The sequence below is a fragment of the Lactuca saligna genome, chromosome 4, assembly GCF_052625555.1.
Source record: "Lactuca saligna cultivar CGN05327 chromosome 4, ASM5262555v1, whole genome shotgun sequence".
NCBI lineage: Eukaryota > Viridiplantae > Streptophyta > Magnoliopsida > Asterales > Asteraceae > Lactuca > Lactuca saligna.
Genome location: NC_136420.1, coordinates 200,799,422 through 200,820,148, shown reverse-complemented (window position 1 = coordinate 200,820,148; position 20,727 = coordinate 200,799,422). Strand labels below are relative to the sequence as shown.

At 31.4% G+C, this 20,727-nt stretch overlaps 1 protein-coding gene across 1 annotated transcript; it reads left to right on the top strand.

Annotated features, from left to right (window-relative positions):
* The first annotated feature begins 3,534 nt into the window (after window positions 1-3,534).
* LOC145038994 (exocyst complex component SEC3A-like) lies at window positions 3,535-20,365 on the top strand. The gene is made up of 25 exons (XM_078987167.1): window positions 3,535-3,787; window positions 4,527-4,597; window positions 4,686-4,766; window positions 4,848-4,915; window positions 5,001-5,103; window positions 14,272-14,417; window positions 14,621-14,738; window positions 14,934-15,038; window positions 15,431-15,532; window positions 15,612-15,749; window positions 15,921-16,049; window positions 16,167-16,247; window positions 16,544-16,618; window positions 16,720-16,881; window positions 16,988-17,090; window positions 17,264-17,325; window positions 18,042-18,212; window positions 18,371-18,450; window positions 18,749-18,830; window positions 18,911-19,008; window positions 19,138-19,246; window positions 19,552-19,620; window positions 19,777-19,842; window positions 19,941-20,030; window positions 20,158-20,365. The coding sequence occupies exons 1-25, from the start codon at window positions 3,610-3,612 to the stop codon at window positions 20,266-20,268; spliced, it is 2,598 nt and encodes an 865-aa protein (XP_078843293.1). The 5' UTR covers window positions 3,535-3,609; the 3' UTR covers window positions 20,269-20,365.
* The last annotated feature ends 362 nt before the right edge of the window (window positions 20,366-20,727 follow it).

Sequence of the window (20,727 nt, the reverse complement as noted above, 5' to 3'; positions counted from 1 at the left end):
TATTTACCCTTTTAACCCCATCTTCTGAAATCCCTTACAAATAAAGTCCGAAATTTACTAATCAGCCCCTCTTCTACAAATTGTTCTCAAATGAAGTCCATATATTACCATCCAACCTCTAAGCTTACAAAATCACTTCAAATTGAGTCCCAACAATTCACCAATTAGTTCATGCCTTCAAAAATGTTTACGAAACTAAGCCGAAACTTACACTTTAACCCCCGACTTTTAAAATTATAACCTTTGGCTCCTGAAAGCGAACACCCCACTAATAATTATGGATTTTAGGGAAACTATTCATATTAATTTATCTATTTATTTATTTAATAAATGGGGTGTTACAGGATGATGTTTTTGTTGTTTTTAAAATGAAATTTTTACTGGGTAATTTTTGGGATGTTACAAGAGTGTAGTGAATATTAGTAATATTCAATGATTCCTATACTAACCAGCTATCTTGGTCTACCTAACTAACATTATAATTATTAAGACAATTAACATAATGCTCATGCAATTAACTACCTAAAAATTATCATCAAGTTCGTATTATGACAAATTTGATTAGGTCAAATGATCTCAATGGTCATGGTAATCAATTTGATGCACATATTTATCAATTTGATGCACATATTTGGTTGTCTAACTCACACATACATATTAAAGTCAACAACTTTATTAACATGACCCTATGATTTGGTCTATCTCTAGTCCTAATTATTAGTGGTTAATTGGTCATTAACAACTATGATTTAAGCCAACAAGTCAAATTGACCCTCTAAACTCTACTAACTTGTCCATAGGCAATAAAGAAATCAACAAAAACTCATATGGATAAGTAAACAAACAAACAAGATAAATTAAACAAAAATAATAATCCGATTAAAGAAATCATACCTAAACCTCAAGGTCTCATCTATTCTAGTGAAACCATAAAAGTTTTACCACATAACCAGTAAATAAAAATAGAAAAACATCACCAAGGAGTTGATAAAAGTGATCATCAAGGAAAGAAAAATGAGATCCTAATGCTTCTAGTTCCTGTTCTTCAAAACTTCACTCTAAATTACTTCTCCAACCTTGAAATCGTCACAAAAAAGGGTTTATGGAAATTATTAATGACTTCGAATTTCTTAGGAAAGGCTGCCCCAAGGCTGCACCTTGATTGTATATAGAATAATGACTAAAAGGTCGTATATTTATAGAAGCAACAAAAACACGACACATTGGGGTTAATGTCGTTTCGTTAATGCATCGATGTTTGCATTTGAGTCGACTTTCTTGGATTTAGATGTGATTCTTGCATGGAATGTACATGACATGTTTCTTCGATTTTGACTTTATCTCGAATTTGGTCCGTAACAACTCCATTCTTGCCCTAATCTTTTCCTTTTGCTCAAAGCCATTTATTTAAACTATAATATCCAAGTTAAAGCATATTAACTATCATCTATCTTTGAATATATTAATAAAGCTCATATTAAGATAATAAACTAAAATATATGACCAATTATGACAATATCACATATTAACCTCAACCTTACACCTCTATGTCTATTTAAACATTACCATTATTCCAAGTGTTATCTCAATTTTAATTCGATCAATGAAGAAATGTGCAATGAGATAATAAAATCAAGGTTTTTGTATGTTAACCACAAAATGACATTTGATTAATTAAATGAGAGTATGACAAGTGACAAAAAAACGCTTCACTTATTAGAGAGGATTGCAATAAATATAGTAATAAATAGATAATAATTTCATTAATAAACTTACCTTTTAATTTCAAAATTCCCAAAATTAAATATTATTAGTTTATTTTCTTTATTTAAATTATTTATTTAAATTTAAAAGATAAAAAATATTTTCATTATAATAATTTATTATTTTTCTTATTTTCTTATAAATTCAACGTTCTCAAAATTTTTGACATTTATATATATATATATATATATATATATATATATATATATATATATATATATATATATATATATATATATATATAATTAACCCATATTATACATAGATCTTACAACTAGTTTACAATCATATATTTGATAATGTAATGATTACTCGGATAAGAAACATTAAATTATTGGATAAATGACAAACATGGATAACTCAACAAAAGAATTTTTGTTGTGAAACTTTTTCGACCTTTTTCAAAATAAGGAAAAATAAGACAAAACTAAATAATAATATTTTTGTATTTTCTATCGAAGATAATCTTTAGAATTGAAAAGCAAAAAATATTTATGGAGTTTTTGAATTTTTTTAATGTTTTGTATTTTTGGTTTTAGATATATACAAAGAAAACCAAAAAGAAGGGGTAAATCAATTTTTGCTCAAAGAAGATAATGATTCAAGTTCCATCATACAAATACCATTCAACATATTCATGAAAGTTTTCTCATCAAGAACGTTCATGAATATGTCAACCAATTTTTGTCGAGTAGGAACGAAATGAATTTTGATATTGCCTTATCGGATGTGGTCTTTTATGAAATGGTAACAAAGATCGATATGTGTTTGTTTCCGAATGTTATACCTAATTATGACAAATTCAAATAGCACTCTCAAAATCATCGAAAAAAGGGATTCACTTCATATTGTAGTCATTGTCTTTCAACTAACAATGCATCCAAAGAACTTGCAAACAACAAGCAACAACAACCATGTATTCGACTTCAACAATCGAAATGGATACACTTGTTTGCTTTTCTGAATGCCAACTAACAAGTTTACCCCTAAAAATTGACATCCTCCGGATGTAATCTTTTAGTTGAGATGAAATCATTTGAGATCAACATCTAAAAATACATGAATAAAGAAATCGATTTCGGCAAGATTCCAAATACATGGAGATTGGGTTTGAACCAGATGAAATCTGTCAAAGTAAACGGAATTCGAAGGAATAAGAATATGTCATTCATGTGGTTGACATCAAATGGAATTTGTATTATGTTTGATGTGCACATTTGTCGAAGGGTAGGGGTAAGTATGAGATGGGGTCGGCGTACACTCTTAGGTGTGGGGTGAGGTGGATGTATGAGGTGTGATAGATATATAACTAAAATATAAAAGAATGTGTAAATGTATATTTATCTTTATAATAAAACACAAGAAATAAAATTTAAAATCATTGCATTTAGCCGAAACAAATGATCGATTTCTTCATACTCAAAATTTAATAGAATCTAAAGAATTATCGTTCCTTTGATTTTGTCCAAAAAACATACTTTTTATCGAATATCAAATTTCATTCGAAATCAATGTACCAAACAAGCTCTTGGTTTATGGTTTTATAAAAAAAATAGAAGGACCAAAAGTGAAGGTAGAGATTAGATTAGGGAGCATTTTAGTAATTCACTTAAACTTGAATCGAAACCATCAACGGATACGTGCATGGAGTGACAAACAGTTGATGAGGGACAACTTGTATCCATACATCTGTCGTATGATTCTTCTGATGTGAAGACGACGCTTCTGAACGGATCTCCATGTTTCCGATGAATTTGGCTTACGAATTCGATCTTTAGAGAAAAATCGACAGATTTGAACAAACTTTATGGTTTTCAGAGAGGAACAACATACTTCTAGGCAGAAATGGCGAAATCAAGCGCCGATGATAAGGAACTCCGGCGAGCCTGCGAATCCGCAATTGACACGAAACAGAGGATTATAATGTCGATTCGTGTTGCAAAAAGCAAGGGTGCATGGGGTAAAGGAAAAATCGGCAGCAAAGGTAGTCAGATGGCTAAACCTAGGGTTATTGCTATCTCCAGTAAGCTCTCCACCTCTTTCTTTCGGTTATCTACTATTTGAATTATAAACTGCGAACATTAATTATCAAAATCAATTTCATAGTGATAGATTTAGGGCCCTTAATGATTAACGCATTGGGGAACTTGGAAGCCCTTTATTGAACTAGAACAATTTTTTTCTTACCACGACTTATTATAATCTATACCTTTTGGGACCTTCTAGTTCTTGTAAACTTTGAATTTGGTTGGAGATTTTGATCAAACAATTCATGGTGATGTGCTCTATTAGATTGTTTCTTCTTTTGTCTGTAACTGAGGTTTTTAACCTGTAAAATAAAAGAGGAATCAATGAAGATGCACTGTTAACATTCATGTAGTAGTCATAATTGTTTTTGGCAGTGAATCACGCAACAAAAGTGGAGGGAATAACTTAGTTTTCTTTAGATTTTATATTTAAGGCTAAAGGGTGTTACATAATCTTAGAAAATAGAGTGATTCAAGATATGTTATGGAGTTTTGAAGAAATGGTGAATGGTTATTTGAAACTTTGAACCAGTTTAATGTAGTTAATGAACCTTTTGGGGAGAAAATGCACATAACATTAGTTATAGATCTATGTGATATAGAATATGATCATCCAAAGAAACAGAAACATAATGCATAAATGGAAGCTCCCCTATCATTTTTCAGCACTAAATACCTCTTACAAGAACAAAAGATTGGCTAGAGCCTCCTGTAATTGTCCTTTTCTTTGTGCAGCAAAAGATAAAGGTGCAAAATCTAAGGCTTTTCTCCGTGTCTTTAAGTATACTAGTGGAGGAGGTCTTGAGGTATATACCAAAACTTCTATTAAATGTGAATCTCTTTACTGATTAAGATTCATGATCTTTGAAATTATGCAAATCCCTAAATGTGTAGCAAGCAAAAATATACAAGTTGAAGCGTCTTGCGAAGATGGAGGTAGTAACTACTGATCCCAGTGGATGCACATTCATGCTGGTAACATCTAAGAAACTGAGTTTTCCATTCATCTTATTGAGGTTGCTATATAACTTGCTTCATGAACTTATTTGCCAATAGGGTTTTGATAATCTTAGAAACCAAAGAGTGGCTCCTATTCAATGGACCATGCGCAATCTTGATGATAGGTACTTAAACCCATTTCCCTTTTACTTTTACCTTTAATATGATATACATGTTAGTCTGTAAATGTGTTGAATTTTTTATGCTTAGGAATCGTCTCTTGGTATGTATTCTTACTATCTGCAAAGATGCAATGGGTCATCTACCTAAAGTTGTGGGTATTGATATTGTCGAGTTGGCTCTTTGGGCCAAGGTACGTATGAGCTTTTTTAATCCCATTGTTTATGTAGAAACATAAGTCACTAGCTTTCCAAGGTATGTGTTTTTGCTGTCTTATTCTTATCTCCTCTTTAGTTTCATCTCGTATTGCTAGTAGTGCTTCTTGCCTTATTGCTTTATTGCCGGTATCTACTTGCCTTGTTTGTATATCATACAATATTTACTTGTTTACCCTTGCTCCATTCTAATGGTATCCGATGTTGCCTTCCCTCCTTGAGGTCGAGGGTTCAAGTCATGTTAGGGACATAAGTGGATTTAAGAGTAGTTTAAGGGTAGAGTAGATTTGCCGTTCCAAAAAAATAATATTCACACCACTATTTATTTCTTCATTTTGGGCTCATGTTTTTCTTCTTATATCGGAGGTCATTAATGGAAATTGCCTACCCTAGGATAGGGGTGCCTACATCCTACATCCCACTCCCACTACCCTATTCTTGTGAGACTTGGGTAGTGTTTGTTGGTGTTAGAAAAAAGAAAGGCAACAAACTTATCTTATAAACACCTAGTTTTATTTATATTAACATTTACAAAGGTCTATGTACACACACACACACACACACACATATATATATATATATATATATATATATATATATATATATATATATATATATATGCATATGTATATATGTATCAACTAATAACCGTTGTATCTTTCAAGGTGATACTATGGTAGTAACTACATTAACCACGGGATAACTAACTTAACTACTCATCAAACTAGTACCCGAATGCCTAGTCTAGTTTATGATTAAACATTCTCCTTAAGTTGGAAATCTTCCTTTAATCGATTGAAATTACCAACTTGTAGAGCCTTAGTGAAGGTATTTGCTATTTAACCCATAAACATAGATTAAAATGCTAAAAGTACTTGGTATTAGTTGATCATACAAAGAAGAATACACAATTATATATAAAAAAGAGAATACGAGTATACGACTAAAACTAAACCGTACAAGTCCATTGTGCCTGACTACTCTATACACTTCAACACTCCCCCTCAAGCTGGAACATATATATATATATATATATATATATATATATATATATATATATATATATATAGATCAAGCCTATCTTATTACATATGTAATTAACTCTACTTTTTGTGAACACATTAGCTAGCTGACCCTGACATGGAAAGTTGTAATCATTTCATCTTCTAACTTTTCTCAAGTGAAATGATGATACACTTTTATGTTCTTAGTTTTTTCATGAAATACAAGATAGTTGGCGATATGAATGGCTGCCTCGTTATCACACCATAAGTTCATTGGTTTTGATTAAGGAAACCCGATCTCATTAAATTGATTATGAAACCATACAAGTTCGCAAGTTGCTTGTGTCATATCTCCAAACTCGTATTGTGCATTCTAATAGGAAACTACATTTTGTTTCTTACTCTTCCACGAAACAGGATTACCTCCAACAGAGACACAATACCCGATGGTAGTTAACTGCTTACTTGTGGGATCACCATTGTACTTGCCAATTGTAAACTCTTCTACCACATGATGACCATGATTCTTATACAAAATACCATGTCCAGAGTACCCTTTAGATATTTTAAGATGTGAGTGACAACATCGCAATGTGTGGCACTTGGTGATGACATAAATTGACTAACAACACTCACTGAAAAAGCAATGTTCGACCGAGTAATTGTAAGATAATTTAACTTCCCAAAAATTCTTCTATATTTTTGTGGGTTCTCAGTTGGATATCCGTCATCTAGATTTCAGTTTCACATTTGGTGTCATGGGAGAATCACAAGGCTTTGCATTAATTAAGCTAAAGTTATTCAATACATCTAAACAATATGTTCGTTGAGAAGGACAAATTCATTTTTGAGTATGAGAGATCTCAATCCCTAAAAAATACTTCAAAGGTCCCCTAGGCTCTTTGTTTGAAACACAAATCTAATGCACTCTTTCAAATTCTTAATCTCAGTGTTATTACTCCTAGTAATCTCTAGTGTTATAACTCCCAGTAATCACTATATCATTGACATATACATCAAATAAAATGCAAACAAGAGATGGATGAAGCAAAGAAAACCGAATAATCATATGATCTTCTTTGTAATCCAAACTTGGTCACCAAAGTAGTAACTAAATCATCCAAACCAAGCATGAGGAGATTTTTTTGAATCATACAAAGATTTTTTTAGTCTAGACTTTACCACACCACCCGAGAAACAAACCCAACAATCCTAGGTGGTTGCTGCATGTAATTTACTCTATAAGTCTGATAATAACATTTGGCAAATCGTCCCTTTAAACGAGCCATTGATCCATCTGGATTAATCTGTATAGTCATCAATTTGCAATCAATTGCTTTTTCATGAATATGTTATTCAACCAAATTCCATATGCCATTATAATCAAGGGCTTTCATTTCTTCAATCATACTAGCACACCATCTAGTATGGGCCAAAGCTTCACTATAATTTTCGGGATCAATATAAAGTCTAATATTGCCACTAATGAATGAGAAGAATCAAAGATATAGAAAGATTATCGTAGAAAATTATGACACAACACGGTTAGTGCGTGAATAGTTACCTTTCTGAAGAGCTATAAAAATATCAAGATCTGAAATTTCTATAGATGAAGTTGCCAAGCTAGGGCTTCATCATTTGTTGTATTAGAATCATCATTAGTTGAACCTACAAACATAGATGGTACTAAATCGGCAATTGACGTAGGCCGTCGTTGCCTATTATATACTTGAATCAACGGTGTCTTTGCAGACTTCGATGACATCTTAGAGTTAGATGGCATGGAAAACTCTACAATCAAGTCGGGATTAGGTATAGTATATACCAACAAATCATCATTGTTTCCTTGATTATGGGAGGTGGTCATCGGAACGAAAGGTATTTTCTCCAAAAAAGTGACATCTCATGAAATAATGTATCTTTCGAGTATAGGAGAAAAACACCTATAATATTTTTGAAAATAAGTATATCCATAGAAAACATTCGTGAGGGGCTTAGGGTTGTTTGCTTTAAAAATTTTGAATAGACTTTAATGCATTTGAATTTAAAATGCTATAAAATACATTGTTTGGTTTCAAATTAGATAGAACTATAAAATCCTTAAGGATAAAAAATGTTTTATGATCTACGTTCTCCATCTCTTTCACCCACATAAACAATTCATCATCACAAGATCCGTCTCCGTTCTCTCTGCATTCATCAGAATTGATTCAACTTTCTCTTGCCCTTTCATAGAGATGCATTAAACATCGTTTTCATGCTTCTCAACCGGAAGTGTACGATTATCAACCAAGAATAAAGTGGGATAATTAATTCAAAGACTGATGTTCTTGATGTTAGGAATTAGGATCGTTAGGTCTATCATTAGAAGATGTAGAATGGATTGGTTTATATGTATCTTGTCCTTTACAACTATATTCATACATACCTATCTTGACCTAATCCAGATAGGTGTATGTACTCATACCGATTCAACCCTCTTAGAAACCCTTCACCAAAAATTGCAAATCAAAGATGTGTCTTTGGTTTCAAGGAGTTAATTTTATGTTGATATCTATACACATTATGTTGATATCTGTACACATTTTAGATCGTTTGTTGACACAACCAAAATTGGGTGGTGTCCTCGTAGTCCTCACCTAGAAAAAGTCAAGGCTAGATCCTAGCGCAACTTTGGCATTGTGTTCAAACTACTTGATATGTATGATTATCGTTCCTTGATTATACCTACTTTAGATTGATTTATTATTGGATTTGCTTTATATTGGTGCAATTTGGTATCTCGTAGTTCTACGGCAAATAAGTGTAAGTCTTGTTTGTTCTTTGGTATTGATAATCATATTACAAACTACACATTTCAATAATGCATTGTGTTTTTTTTTCACTTTTTTTGTGCATGTGGAAAGATTAGTGGAAGCAAATGATCAAGAACTCACGTGTTACGCCCTAAACTAAGATTTTAATTATTAGTGGAAGCAAACAATCAAGAACTCATGTGTGATGCCCTAAACTAAGATTTTAAAATGATTTTAAATATTGTTTATAAAATATAACTATTATTTTGTAAATTATATATTATTATTAATAGAAAACAAATAGGAAACAAATTTTTATAAGAAAATTAGATAAGGGCACGCATGTCATTTAGCATAAACACATTCCAAATTATATTTGGAAAAATATTCATAAATGGTCTCCATGGTATCCAAGAATATCAAGTTTAGTGCCTAATTTTTTTTGTTTTCATGGAAGGTCCCTATGGTTTCAATTTCTACTGTGGTTGGTCCCTCACTCTTGAATGACCTTTATAGCTTTTTCTTTATATTTTATCCTCATTTACATGTTTTTAATATATAAATAATTACATATTAAAATTAAAACCCAATTGGACCCACCACCACCACTCTTTCCCATATAACCTTATATCTCCTCTTTTTCTCTCAAACATCAACCCCTCCATTTTTTCATACTCTTCCACTACCTACCAGCACAGATCGTAGCCACCCAAAATCTTCCAGCAACCACCCTTCCCACCCTTGCCAACCACCTATAATTCCACCACCCACCACACCGTGATACCTGCAAAAACCCATGCCCCATAATATATTTCTTACTCCTTATGTATGTTTTTTGGTTGTGATTATAGACAACTCTAAGAATCCGATTTTGACACATCATCGGAATCACTTCATTTCCTTACTCATATTCCTATTTGTTGACTCCATCATCGTCTCATGACTTTCCACACACACCTAAGAATTGGCCATTAGTAATCAGCCACCACCGCCAAAACACCTTACCAACCACCCCATCAGATCGCAACCCTCCAACATATCAAAATCGGGATTTTCTTCTCGATCTTAACCATAATTGTCTCAACCCTAGTCAAATCTTGGAGAACCAAAATCACAACAAACCATGGACTAAAATCACAACAAAAAACATTTTTGTGGGGATTTTCTGGCAAAAAGGCAAGGAAGAGGGTGGGTCGTCGGCTAGGGATGATAAGAGGTCCAAACCCGGCCCGGATAGACCTGAACCCGATAAATGGTTAACAAGATTTTGTAGGACCGATATATAGGAACTAGTTCCAAGTAAAGTGGGTCTAGAACAGGAAAACACAGAAACATAAAAGTGGGTCGAGTGAAACCGGCTAAAGTAGGTCTAGAACCGAAAAACAGAAAAACCTTTTTTTTTTTTGGTAACTACTTAGGGCTTGTTTGGCACGGAGCTTTTGAAAACATTTCGGAGCTTCTAGCTTTTGACAAAATGCTATAGTTTAAATAAAAAACTTTGTTTGATAGTACGAGCATTTAGCTTTTAGTTTAAACAAAATACTTCAATTCTAAAAGCTACTTCATGTAGCGTTTAACAAAAAGCTACTAAGCTTTTGAAATCAATTTCCATAATTATCCTTAAAAATATATTTATATATTTTTTTATTTTTAATCAATTATCCTTTTATGTAATTTTATATATTTCAAAAGTTTCCAGCTACTATTGTCAAACATTCATATAAAAAATAAAAGTTACAACTTCCTGCTACCAGCTATCAGCTACCCGCTACCAGTTAACAACTACTTATGCCAAACATGCCCTTAGTGGGTTAAACTTCGAAAATTTTGAGCTTTGGTATCTCGACTTTGATGAACTGTAAGTCATTGAATATCAAACCAAAAATGACAAAATTGTAGTCTAAAATCATGTACAAACTCTAAACTATATGTTGGTAAAAACCTCATGATAATCAGACTTCAAATGAATTAGATATCCCGACTTTAAGAGACTATAAGTCAATGAATATGAAATCAACAATGATGAAATTATAGTCTAAAATCATGTACAAACTACAAATTACACTTTGAAAAGACCTTATACCAGTTTGATTTCAAACGAATGATATATGCATGTTTTAAACTTTTCACAGAAACTGGTTTTAGCCCCTAAAGTTGGTTTCGGTTCCTAACACCGGTTCTAGTTCTTAAACCCGGTTTAGCCGGACCCAAAGGACTCAAAACTCGAATAAAGACATTCTTTAAACCTGAAACCTGGACCGGTTCTACATATATCGGTTCCGATCTGGTTTTTCGGTTTTAAATCTAATCACTAACATCGATCGATAGAAAGGTGAGAAGGGAAAGATGAAGCCGATAGGAAGATAAAGCCGATAGGGGTGGGGGTTGTGAAAAAAGGGGTGGGAGTTTCAATTAAAATGGGTTATTTTAATTGATTAAAATTAAAATATAGAAACCCAAAACTAATAAAATATTTATTTGAGGGTAAAATAGTAATTTTAGATTAAATTTGTAATAAAATGAAACCATAAGGACCATCTATGCAAAAATTAAACCACTTGGAATGAAGATTTATCAAGTAAGATTGTAAAAGGAATGAATTTTAATTTACTTCAAAATTTTAGGAATCAAACACACAATAGAATTTTTAATCCATCTAAGTCTGAAGTTTTTGGCACATTCAATATACCAAAATAAGAATCTAACAATCCAAACGCTCCCTTAGGATCTAATTTGATGATATAAGGTCGAGAATCCAAAACAAAACAACTTGAACCAAATATCTTACGTTCAACAGAGAGCAAATGTTTATTAGGAAACAACACAAAATATGGAATAACGCCACCAACAATTGTAGACGGCATACAGTCGATGAGAAAACAAGCAGTAGATTTATGATAAGCCCTAATCATTTCTAATCTGCATCATGGGAGTCCAGAAAGTCCAAGAATGGCCCAAAGTGTAATGCAACTTCTGTTATCTTTTTTACTACATGGGGTAGATTGGTCTTTTTAGGTGTTATGGTTGTTATTGACTCTTTTGTTATGTTGGGAGCACTAACTATGTCCTATGTCTGTTTTATGGGACCACACCCCTGAGTAGGGATGTGCTTCGGGACGGAACCGACCCGAACCGGACTAGACCCGAATAACCCAAAACCTGAATTGGATGAAAAGTTGAAATTTAAACTCGGGTCGATTATACTAATACAAGACAGGTTCGGTTCCAATAATACAAGTTTTGGTTCGGTTATTAACTCGAATGGACCAAAATAAAATATACGCTATGCTTTTGAACATAAATGATCCGAATAACCCAAATAAACCGAAATGATCCGAATAACCCAAATAAGGAAATACTATATCTAGTTCAAGGAAAAAATATTAAGCATTGATAATTCATATTTAAAACATTAAACATTAAACATCTAAATTAAAATATGAATCTTAAGTTTTTTCCAAAATAACAAAGACCAAATACAAATTAACTATTCGGGAATATTGATCGGTTGTTTTCCCTTTCCGCCTCCATTGTTTATAGTGTTTTTCCAAATCTTTCGCAATGTCATCATCTTTCAAAACTTCATCAATGTTTTCTACAACTAACTTTCTTGATTTTCGTACCCAATCTTGGGTGCAAAGCAAAGCCTCTAGTATATTTGCGGACAAATTTGTTCAATATGGATCTAGTATCCGCCGAGTTGTACTAAACACCGCCTCGGACACCTAACCCAAGAGGTGATCAATTAAGTGACTATTCGATTTCCGGGTCGGTCCTTTTGACCCGATTAAACTGTTATTTAGGTAACTCGGACCGAACAAACTGATAACCAGCCGAATAAGCCTAAAATACATACCCGATAACCGACCCGTATGACTTATTCGGTCCTAATTTGGTTCGGGTCGGTTCGGGTGTCGGTTGGGGTTTCGATTCGGGTTTTCGGTTCAAACGCTCATCCCTAACCCTGATTCATGTCTTTTATTTATTTCCCTCTTGAGATTTTTGTTTAGTAGCTAAGAATTAATTTGTATAAAGAACTTTTTTCTTCTTGGAGAGTCTGTTCCGCTCGAATGAATGGGAAAACCCTAATCTATCGTATCAGTTCACAGTTTCATTATCAGTTTTTATTCAAGAATGGACCATGGTCTATCATTTTGGATCACACATTTGAAATAATAGTGTTCCAACTAGTTTAAGAATGTGGTAATTTTTCGTTCTACGATTCCATTTTTGGGTAGGTGTATCAACACTAAAAGATTCATGAAGAATACCTTATTGAAGTATGTAAGACCGAAAGGTTTCATACGTATATTCTTTTACACTATCACTATGCAAAGTTTCCACACATAATAAATTGTGTTTTAATCTCAGCAACAAATTAACTAAAATGGGTGACTACCTTAGAGTGATTTTCATCAAATTTAGCCAATTAACACGAGAATAATCATCCACAAAAATCACAAAATACTTGAACCCAGTTTTAAAAGTAAAAGGACAAGGACACTATACATCAAAGTGAAACAGTTCAAATAGGGATGCAACTCATTTATTAACTCTAGGCCTCAACTAAACACATTGATACTTAACAAACTGACATGAGTCGCAATTTAGGGATGACAGATGTCTAAATTGGGGATATAATTTCTTTCTAACTTTGAAGAGGTGGGTGACCTAAAAGACAATGTAATGCAAACGGAGATAACGACATCAGTCCTACTAGGGATTTCGGTACCTCGGGTTCAAATACATAACTTCCACTAGATTCTCGTGCTCTACTAATTATTTGCTTTGTTGAAGGATCTTGAAAAACACAATAATCAGGAAAAAATGTGACACTATAATTCAACCGACAAGTAATTTTACTGACTTATAGCAAATTAAACGAGAAATAGGGGTCGCCAAAAGTCTAAGACTCAAAAAGTTTATTCCATAATCAATGAACCGATCCTAAAGTCCAATAAATAGTGTTCAACAACTAATCCTACTACAAAACAAAAGGATAACTACTAGTAAAAGATAACTATTAATTTAAATAAAGATGGAACTAAATAAATGATAAAAAGATAATTACTAATTAGCCGATAACTCAACCAAATCGACGAGTCGTATCAGTACCTATTGAAGGTGATGGTTAGGGAGTAACTACCTTAACCACCGATAACTAACTTAAGTACCCATCAAATTAGCTTATACTTAACATAAGATATATAGTTCCAGACATATATTTGAGTTATTGTAGCAAATTATATTGCTTGACGATTAGTTTTCTAACTCAATAATGGTTTGATGGAAACGATAATTTGTAAATATAATATTTGTTTTGCAAATTATGCTTTTACTTATATAGGAACATGCATCGGAGGTTCCTAAGCAACATGGTTTTGAAGATGGAAGTGATGGAGACATGAATTCTGAAGATGAGGCAGGAGTTTCAGTTGAAAATGATCTTGTGTCGCAAGCAGAAGAGGAGGACATTGAAGCTCTTCTAGGCACGTACGTATAATTCTTCTTTTTTTTTTCTTCTAAAATTTTACTTTTGTATCAAATAACATAAGCTAGATTCTTGTAGGTTACACTTACATCAACCATCTTAATTACCACCTCATTTTGAATTTCAAAAATTAAGCATCTGATTATAGGATTATCTTATCCGCCTTTATTCTTTTAATGATTTTTGGTGATGACATTGTGCCTAGATATGTGATGGGTATTGGGGAAGCAGAAGTCTTTTCCGAAAGGTTAAAACGGGAACTTCATGCTCTTGAAGCAGCAAACGTGCATGCAATTTTGGAAAGCCAGCATTTGGTAGATGAGGTAAACCACTCACACTAAATGGCAATATGAATGTTCAATTCACTTTATGGATTCCATTATCCTTTTCTTAGTCTAAATCATCTAAATCATTTTATACGCTCTAAAACAATTAAACTCATCATCATTTTTAAGTACCACAAATGAGATTCTACATAACATGAATTCCATTATACAAACTTTATGGTTATAATGCAGGTGTTGAAGGGGCTTGAGTCAGCTACAACTCGTGTTGAAGATATGGATGAATGGCTCGCATTGTTTAACGTTAAACTCAGACATATGCGAGAGGATATAGAAGCGGTATGGATATCCAGACATTATATATATATATATATATATATATATATATATATATATATATATATATATATATATATATATATATATATATATATATATATATATATATAACTCCAAAACCATAGAACAACCAATATCCTCTTTTGAGAAAAATTTTACTATATGATAAATTATTACAATCACATAGACTAATCTCTCAAGATAATCCCCCGAATTACACCCACACTTTGAAACCAAATCCTTTTCTTTTATGTTAGCCTAATTTCAACACATAAAACAACAAAGAAGCTCAAACATTAGATAGATGAAGTAAAACCTTTAGAACTAAGCAAAACAACAACCAAATGTTTAGATAATATCATAATATATAATATATCAACTTGTGGTAACAGATAGAATCAAGAAACAACAAGTTGGAAATGCAGTCTATGAATTATAAAGCTTTAAGTGAGGAACTAGATAACCTTCTTGAGAGACTTCATATCCCTTTAGAGGTACATTACTTTCAACCAATAATATAATTTATTTCATATTTTCATCATCACTTAAATTATTCTTTATCCATTAATTCAGCTTTCAGATTGCTTAGCTGGCGCCTCATTTGATGATGCATCCTTAGATAAACATATTGAAGCATGTGATCAATTAAGAGATGCTCTTCGTGGTTTTGAACCACCTGCTATGGATCCAAGCTTTTCCAAAATTAGAGCTGTATGTTCATTGCTTTTTTTTAACGCTTTCTACATTTGTTTTTTGGTTAATAATAATTTCTTAATAAAATCTTTTTCGATTAATATACATCAGTTAATATAAGAATATAAACACGATGGAAATAGTACAATTTACATTTAAAAAGATGTAGTCTTAATTATAAAATTACAGGTGAGAGAAAAGAGGGCAGAACTTGACATAATAAAATTGACTTTTGCAAGAAAAGCGTGTCAGTATTTGAGAGACTATTTTGCCAATTCAGTGGATTCCATGATGAATGATAAAAGCTTCTTCTCTCAGGTTTATTTCTTGGAGTGATTTTTTTTTTATATTTATTTATATATAATATATGCCACTTTTAAGGTATTAAAATTTTTTATCAACATCAGATATTGACTGGTGTTTGACTTTTGTCAGCGTGGTCAACTAAAGAAACCTGATCATACCAATTTCCGAAATAAATGCAAGAAATATGCTCGTCTTTTGCATCACCTAAAGGTTTATTAATTATTACATTGAAACTTCAATGATACCCATTGATCTATAGAGTAAATTACAAAAATGGTCCCCGTGCTTTCTATTTTTTTAACATGTTTAGTCTGAAACCCAAACATTTTTCCGATTTTGGTCCATATTCCAACGTTCTAGCCTTCTAGGTACCAAAATCAATGTGAAACGTTGAAAAAAGAACCAAAACTGAAAAGGTATCGATTTTGGACAATAAATGGTAAAAATCAGAAAGCACAGGAACCATTTTTGCAACTTACTCTCACATATATTTTATATAATTGCAGTTTCTTGATAAAAATAGTATGGCTCCTTTGAGGAAAGCATATTGTGGGTCCCTTAATAAACTTTTACGCCATGAGGTATGTGTCCAAATTAATTTCCTTCTTTAATTTTTCACAGCTCTATAAGACAATTTTAGTTATTTTCAATTTATTATTATTATTATTATTTTAAATTTCAGGCTCGTGAATTTTCTAATGAGCTTAGGGCTGGAACTAAAGCACCAAAGATTCAAACTGCATGGTTTGAGGGTCCCACTCCCAACCAAAATGTTGACACTTCAAATATTTCTGAAGCATATACCAAAATGCTTGATGTATTTGTCCCACTCCTTGTTGATGAGGTGTGAAACATAGTCTTATTTGATATCATTTTTTTTTTAATAAATAAAAGTCCAAGTTTTTATTCTTTTGTCTATGAATTTACTTTTTGTTCTACTTAAACTGTAGAGTGTATTTTTGTCACGCTTCTTGCGCTTTGAAGTTTCTTCACCTGATGATAATGGCAGTGATGATGATGATGATGATTTAGACATGGAAAATGACGAAAAGGGTAAATATATGTTACATAACATCCAGTTCTTTTAATCTTTTTATCATGTAATGTATATATATATATATATATATATATATATATATATATATATATATATATATATATATATATATATATATATATATATATATATATATACCGGTTTAATATTTGTATCTGGAATCATGTAGGTATACCATTGGAGATGGGGACATTAAATGAATCACTTCGTGATTTACTTGATGGAATACAAGTAATTACAAAATATAGACAAGATCCACTCTTTTACTTTAATAATTTAAGGGGACGTTTTTTTTTTTTTCACTATTAAGTCTTGCATGAGTAAAGTGGTTGAATGAGTGTTGTATACATAAGGACTGTTTCTTTTCTAGCCTCCATAAAGAGTCTAGAATCTAAATGAGATAAAATGATCATTTTAACCCTACATTCTAAAAAACAAATTTCACAATACTCATTTATTTTGACTAGAGAGGAATCCGAGGAAAAAAGAGAAACAAATAACACAACTAGCTTAATTTTTGAGTTTTTTAAATTGTTATGTTTGGTAAGCAAAAAAATAGCCGATAAGCTAGCTTTTAAAATGCTCCTTTGAGTAGCTTTTTGAAAATTTCCTAAATATACCATTAATTAGTTAAAAAAACATATTATTCTAAATCTATTTATATGTTATTTTATGTCTTTCTGCTTCTTTATCCGCTAGTTTTTACCAAACCTTATTTTTTGTTAGATAGTTTTTCAGTTATCGGTTAGTTTTTCAGCTTTTCAGTAGTCTATCAAACATTGCCTAAACCAAGTTTTTTTTTTTTTTTTTTTTTTTTTTTTTTTTTTTTTTTTTTTTGGCTTAACCTATTAAGTCATTTGGAGTGGTTAACCTATTAATCCCATTATTAAGTAAAAAAGAAACAACCCCTCCGATTTTTTTTATTAAATATATCTATTGACTTTCAGGAGGACTTCTATGCAATTGTGGATTGGGCACACAAGATTGATCCTTTGTTGTGCATATCAATGCATGGTATAACAGAGCAATATATAAATGATCAGAAATCTGAGGTAGCTGGATACGTACGCCTCTTACTTGATGCCATGGAAGATCGAATGGATACACTCTTTATTCGTGTAAGTTACCCATATTATGTTAAGATGTTTCAAGTTCAAAAAGAAATTAAGAATTTGTTTATGATCATCAACCAAGTTGTAATATATATATATATATATATATATATATATATATATATATATATATATATATATATATATATATATATATATTGTAGTTTATAGATGAAGCTCGACACCAGATAGAGAAGTATGACCGAAATGTTAAACAGACAGGTGTCATGGCATTTGTACCAAGGTAAATTACTCATATAAATATAATCATATTTTGTAAGGGTTAATGTCGTAATTTCGCAAAACAAATATTTCGTATGTGCTCATTTAATCAATTTAGTCAATTTAATGTTTATCCAAACTTGTAAAACCTTCTATAGCGTATTTTTTGAACAATATTAGTTGAAATGAATAAAATGACTAAATGTCAACATATGGAATAATATTTGATTGCTAAATTATGACATAAACCCTTTCTGTAAATATTACAATTTTTTTTTTTTATGAAATATTTCCAATTGGATTTTATTGATTTTGTGTAGATTTGCTCTGCTTGCCACCCGCATGGAGCAATACATCCAGGGGCAGTCTAGGGAATTGGTAGATCAGGCCTACATGAAAATTGTGAGTACCTTAAAAAATTAAAAAAAAAAAAAGTTATATTTTAATTTAATAATAAATATATCTTGTTTATTATTGAACAGATTGGTATAATGTTTGTGACTCTGGACAAGATTTCCCAATCAGACCTAAAACACTTGGACATTTTTCTGTTAGAGAACTATGCTGCATTCCAAAATAGGTATATTTATAATTTTAAATGTTAACCTAAAAAGGATTAAATTTATAATATATATTTTTTTTCAGTTAATTACAAATATACAATCTTTTTTTTTACGAATCGATGCTGATGAGAAGCAGTTGTATGCAGTCTGTATGACTTGGCGAATTGTGTGCCAACTTTAGCGAAATTTTATCATCAAGCAAGTGAATCATATGAACAGGCTTGTGCACATCATATCAGTGTTGTAATTTACTATGTAAGTTAACAAATCATTTTTCTTGTTGGGAAATTTTAAAAAATTAGCACTTTCGTATATAGATAATAAAAATATGTAACATGAAACGTGTAAAATAACATACGAGTTTTGGATTAGATCATGGTGTTATTGGTAAATATATTTAAAACGTGTCACTATTATGGGTAAAAAAAATGTAAGTATATTGTTACGATTATGATTTATGGATAGAAAAAAATAAAATAAAGTACATTATGTTGCTATTTCTGCTTTTTTTTTTTTCTCTTTTGTCTTTTATAAGTGACAATTTATGAATATTTGCACAGCAATTTGAGCGTCTTTTCCAGTTTGCTAGAAGAATTGAGGATTTGATGGTAACTAATGCTCCAGAAGAGGTGAGTGTCTTTTTTTTTTTTTTTTTCTTTCTAAAATATTGTTTTCATTTCTATTTTGATAATGCATTTGATCCCCATGATACTTTGTAATTGATGAAAAATCAAATTGGAAAACAAAACCCTAAAAGAGATGCTAATTTTGTTTAATAATTACAGATCCCATTCCAAGTTGGATTGACAAAAACCGACCTTAGAAAGGTGGTAAAATCCAATTTATCAGGGGTAAGTTATAAAATTTATACAAGTCAGCAAAAATCGGCTTCAATTTATTATTTTTTCAAAGGTAATTTTTTTTTTGATAACATTATTTTGATAAACAGGTGGATAAGCACATTGCTGCAATGCATAAGAAACTAGTCAAGAATTTGACCTGTGACGAATTGATACCTACACTATGGGACAAATGCAAGGTATTTAATTTTATTAGATGTTCCTTGATAAAACTAATTTTTATTCTTATAGAAGATATGATGCTTAATGATGAAAAAGTATATATAATGATGCTAAGCAAATAAAGTTTGATATGATGATTGACAGAAAGAATATATGGAAAAATATGAAACATTTGCTCAACTTGCCTCCAAGATCTACCCAAGTGAAAACATTCCATCTGTAGCTGAAATAAGAGACGTTTTGAACTCCATCTAGAGTTATTCTTCAGGTAATTAATCCATTTAATTGTTGATGTTTAGAGAAAATGATCGGGAAAAATAAATGTGGAAACATTTGTAAAAAGTTTAGGATATAATAGGAAAGTCGCATTTTGGTGACTTTCTTTATTAAGTCATTGTAATAAGTCAAAAAGGAAACAATTATATATGTCTTACTTTAGGGATAAAGTGCTTGAATGAGTGAGAATGTCTCTCTTGATAAAGTGTTTGTAAAATAAGTTATTATTATTATTATTATTATTATTATTATTATTATTATTTGTTCAAGACCGAATACTGAAGGAGACTAATCATTTTGCTCATACATTCCAACAAGCAATATTCTTTATATTTATCAATTTTAACAATATTCATCGTTTTAACATGAGATGAGTTGTGTTGGGAGGAAAAAAATGGCAAATACATAAACCGATAGTCTCTTAACTCTTAATACATA